The sequence below is a fragment of the Penaeus chinensis genome, chromosome 36, assembly GCF_019202785.1.
Source record: "Penaeus chinensis breed Huanghai No. 1 chromosome 36, ASM1920278v2, whole genome shotgun sequence".
In the NCBI taxonomy this organism is placed as follows: domain Eukaryota; kingdom Metazoa; phylum Arthropoda; class Malacostraca; order Decapoda; family Penaeidae; genus Penaeus; species Penaeus chinensis.
In genome coordinates, this window is record NC_061854.1 from 25,243,677 (window position 1) to 25,248,676 (window position 5,000).

Here is a 5,000-nt window from a genome sequence, read left to right on the forward strand (position 1 = left end):
AGGATCACCACCACCAGCTTGCTCAAGACTCGGACCAGCAAAGCCAGTGGGGCGCCCCGGATGACCTCGACTCTGTGATAGAGCTCCTCACAAATCTCTCTCCAAACTGTTCCAATAACAACTATAACAGCAGCCACACCCCCAAGCAAACCGCGACGCCCACACCAGGCGAGGGAGAAACTCACACTAAGGCAGCGCCCTCGCTTCTGGATGAAGAGGTAGGGTCGCCCTCCAGCACCATCGACTCGCGATCTTCTTCGAGAACGAGGTCAAGCGGGAGGTCTTCGGGCTCCGAGAGCGGTTTGCGGGACAGAGGTAAGCAGCGGACTGAGCGTCTCGTTAGAGTGGACTGCCAACTTGACCTGATGCCAGTCAGAAAGAAAAAATAACAAGTTATAGCGGTAATTTGTGGAATATTCTCAGATGTAGCTGTGCTTAAATATTCTATCTCTTCCCTTCGGCTGTGCAGGAGTGTGGGTGGTTTGGTGTCCAGAGTGTGGCTACGAGGCGCATGTCCCTCCAGGGGGCGTCGAGTGTTTCCCTCTGAACTATGTCCTGCAGAAGCAGCTGGTCCTCGAAGCGCTCAACTCCTCTTCCACCACGGTATATTGCGACCTCTGTCATGACGGTGAGACTGAAAAACTAGTTGCGATCATTCCGGGAATAGTTTTGGAAAAGTAAACTCACAATTTGATACCAAGTGGTGATAGATATTAATATTCGCTAGCTCTGTATTTATTTGCATGCACATTCCCTGGACATCAGGGCATAAGCCATTACCTGCGCATGATGTAACTGAAAGTAAGGCTCCATTGCAAGTTGCAAATGAGCCTACTGAGTGAGGAGAGCGTGTAGCGTCATTACCGTTGGCGCAAGGGAGGGCCTGGTGTTCCACAGGCCTTAAGACTTAGTGCGTGATAAAGGTTTCGCTCTCAGTACGTTAAATGACTCACTGATAAATTATTTGTTCCTCAAGGATTAGATTTGCTTTGTGCTCTGTGCCTAATACAAAACGTTTCCCGAATATACCAAGATTTTGGTGTGGATTCAATTAGCCGTTTCTACCCCAGACGTCGTGGCCGAGGAGCGCTGCAACACATGTCCCGTCAACTTGTGCCGCCTGTGTAGCCACGCCCATACCCGCCAGCGCCGCACCACCCACCACGCCGTCATTTCTCTTCAGGAAGCACGTAGTCTAGGTATCCGCGAGGTAGCTCACACGCTTGTGTGTGCCACACACGGCGAGGGCGAGGTGGGGTGGTGGTGCCGGAGCTGCCACGAGCCTTTGTGCGCCGCCTGCCTCGCCACACTCCACCGCGGGCACCCCACACTCACCGTCGACCAGGAGGCACCCCAGGCTCGCAGGAACCTTACCACCCTGCTTGACAAGGCATCCACGAGGTCAGCCTGCCCTCAGTAACTACACTGCATTACCTAAGCATAAAAATGTGACATGGTCAAGAGGGGAAAGCCAAATGCCTCCCCTGTACTCTAATTTCCTGTCGGCTTGCAGAATGGATGACCTCCTGAGCACAGTGGAGGAGCTCACGGGGGCGGCAGCCAGAGTGCAGCAGAGGGGCAAAGCCGTCGGAGACCAGGTCAACGCCTTCATCGACGACTACATCTTGGCCCTGGAGGAGCACCGCCACGCGCTCCTCAGGCAGGTCAGTGGTCATCATGAGTAGGCGGTCGCTTCCTGCAATACAGTGGAGATTTGCGAAGATCTAGCTTCGCCCGGCTCTTTCATCCTGCTCTCGCTCTCGGTATTTGAGTTGTAACTCTATTGATGAAGAAGCCTCGAGCCGTCCTTACTGTGCTCCCATCCTCTATTAGTATTAGTCCATGAATTGGAAGTTGCCGAGGCAGTTATCATGCATGAGTATTTTTAGGAAGTTGGTTGTTTAAAATGCCATCGTGATGCTGCGGGGAAAATTAATCAACCGAGTATTCAAGATCACGTCATCATTAATGTCAAGGCGTGATACCCATGTAGGTGCGGCAGGCATGTGAACGAGCACAGCGGGGGATCGTGACGGAGTCGCAGCGGGCGGGGCAGATTGCGTCGTGGCTCCGGCAGGGATGCGACCTGACACACGACCTCCTAAGCCACGCGGGCGACGCGGAGGCGCTTGCCCTGGCGCCCCTCGTGACTCACAGGCTGCAGGTCGGTACGAAGGGCTCAATTCTTTCAGTAATGCAGATTACGGCATCCACTGACATCTTAACATTTATTTTTAACTGAGGTTTAATGAAGAGTCATGACCATGTAAGCTAACCTTATCTTAACTGTCCAAATACAAATAAATATTGCTGTATTTCGTAACTCAGAATGCATGAATTAACTTTGTAGATAGCAAAGTCCCTAAAGCTCCGCCATCTGTATAGAGCTAACCACGCCGTTCTGCTTCCTTCCTCTCGAAGGCGCTGCTGGCCGAGCAGGTTCGCGGTTGGACGAGATGGGAACGGCTCGCCCTACTGCGTGAACACCGCGCCGGCCGAGTCAGAGGTCACAAAATCCATGGCGTCATAGCAGACGCCCCGGCCGACCCGGCCACCTCAAGACTAAAACCATGTAAATATATTCAACATATTTAATGAAGTGAATTATCGGATCTAAAGCTTAATGGTTTAATGTTATAACAGGTGAACAATGTTCTCAGGACGCAAGCTCAGAAATCAAGACATAAAAATTGAATATGATGGACTTCACATTCGAAAGCTGATCAGAAAAAAATACTTTAGATGTAACAGTATATTACCTCCTCTCACGACATTCTAGACAGCCGATAAAGAACATTCACGCCAGAGTCACACCTGCGTGACACACGGAAGCGTCTTCTGAAAGTTTGCTATCAAAGATTAGTCGAATTTATTCAGAACGCGCTGAAATCTTCAAAAAACAACACAGGTTTGATCGTAGGGACACAGACACTTTTCAAGATAATATAGGCTTCCTAAGCGGTAGTTGTAATAGCCCTCCAATTTTTTGCATGTACGTAATTATACATTGATTGTAAAACTTTGACTTCTCAGTGTGTGACGTGAGCAGTGTGTCTGCGGGGGCACGAGTCACGGCATTGGTCGTGGCCCGGGACGCCGACGGGCAGCCCATAACCCACGGTGGGGAGGACCTGCATGCCGCCGTCCTCACGCGCGATGGCAACGCCCTGTGAGTTGTTCTCCAAGTAGTGCACACATACTCATCCACATATGTGTGTGTGTGCGTGCGTGCGTGCGTGCGTGTGTGTGTGTGTGTGTGCGTGCGTGCGTGCGTGCGTGGTGTGTGTGTGTGTGTGTGTGTGTGTGTGCGTGCGTGCGTGCGCGCGTGCTTGCGTGTGTGTGTGTGTGTGTGTGTGTGTGTGTGTGTGTGTGTGTGTGTGTGTGTGTGTGTGTGTGCTCGCGCGTATGTGTTTACATCTATGGGCCTCTATCTTGAAGACGTCCTACCCCGACAGCAAAAGGGCGTGTTAATTGCATGTTGTCTTTGTAACTTCAGGGAATTATTGTTTCATGTTTATTTCATGAAGATTTCGTGATTTGGGCACTGCAAATCATTAACAACTAAATATCATGATACACAAATGCAGACAAATTATGCATCGATGGCATGTAAACTAGCCATTGGAATGAATCTTACTCGGGCAAAGGGTAACCGGCCGATTCAATGAAACTGCCATATATGTGTTGTTCTGATGTTACAAAATACCTAATAGAAGTGCAAAGTATCCATACGAACGAAACTTCCACACTGTTAGATGGCTTCGAGTTTTTCATAAAGGATCGCCAAAGCATTGACAGCCAGACTGCTTCATTAAATTGACATGTTGAGGTAGTGTTTGTGGTCCTAATGAGAGCAGTATCGTCAACGCACTGTTTTGCCTGTGAGATGTACGTCTAACGGATGTAAACAAAAAAATGAAAGTCACGGTAAAACCAAAATGAATGTCGATACATATAGTATTTATTAAAGAAATATAGATGAAATACATTTTACCTATTCCTGTGCTTACATAAAATATGCATAAAATAAATTTATCTTCCATGGTCGAGTCTCCCAGCCATGGAAGACTCGACGTGAATTTGCACTATAAAGACATATTCATTAATATTTTATTTCCAATATGCTCAATGTGTCGGTAACACAGATCTCAGAAACAGAATGTTTTGACGACTGTAACATCAGATGAGTTCATGACTGGCGAGTGCTGTTCAGACTGAGCTGACCCCCCCCCCCCCCCCCCCCCGTCCCTTGCTTGTTGCCGTGGGCGGGCTTAGGAGGCGGAGACTGAGGCCCATTGTTGGGAATCTCCCCTACCTTGGGCCTCAGCCCTAACTCAACTAATTTGGCATGGTCTTTTCTTCTCCTCCTTTCTCTTTCCTTCTCTTCATCATCCCTTTCTTCTGTCCACTTATCCCAATCCTTAACTCGTTTTTATCCCTTTTCGCCACAAGACTTTATCGGACTTTATGTTACTCTCGGGGGCTTTTCGCCCCTAAGCCTCACCCTATCGTTTTATTTGACGCCGCTAATGACCTTTGATGTTGACGCGGCAGAAAATGTTAAATAAATAGATCAATTACCACATGGATTTTCGATTAATCTTTTTTTTCTTGTAATAGTTGTATTTTCTTGTAAATTCATTTTTCTGACAGGTCATTGTGCTAATCTTCATTATGTACGAACAGGTGCGGTTGCTCTGTCCGGGACCGCGAGGACGGTTCCTACGAAATCACCTTCAGCCCCCCGGTGCCTTCCGCTGCCCTTCTGCACGTCACCATCTTGGGCTTCCACATTCAGGTGAGCGCTGCGGCCTCTAAATTATTTAATGGGATTGAATTAAAGTTGTTGTGTATTATTTAATATGATTTACTTTAAATAAAACATGACTTTATATTCAAACTGTGCATTTATGTTCATCACTTAAAACTTTTTCCTTTGCTTTGACCCCAAGGGCAGTCCGATGGAGATGACGGTGGTCTCCCACTCCCAGTCCGCGAGC

General features: G+C 48.4%; 1 protein-coding gene across 1 annotated transcript in view; it reads left to right on the plus strand.

Moving 5' to 3' along the window:
- LOC125044702 (tripartite motif-containing protein 45-like) overlaps positions 1–5,000 on the plus strand; it is a gene marked incomplete at its 5' end in the record, with an annotated part of 6,145 nt that overhangs the window by 18 nt on the left and 1,127 nt on the right. Inside the window, 9 exon segments of the mRNA XM_047641568.1 lie at positions 1–315; positions 470–628; positions 1,071–1,401; positions 1,514–1,664; positions 1,994–2,164; positions 2,422–2,572; positions 3,034–3,169; positions 4,687–4,798; positions 4,953–5,000. The exon segment at positions 1–315 is cut by the window's left edge and continues 18 nt beyond it; the exon segment at positions 4,953–5,000 is cut by the window's right edge and continues 130 nt beyond it. Coding sequence (XP_047497524.1) covers positions 1,515–1,664; positions 1,994–2,164; positions 2,422–2,572; positions 3,034–3,169; positions 4,687–4,798; positions 4,953–5,000 — 768 coding nt within the window.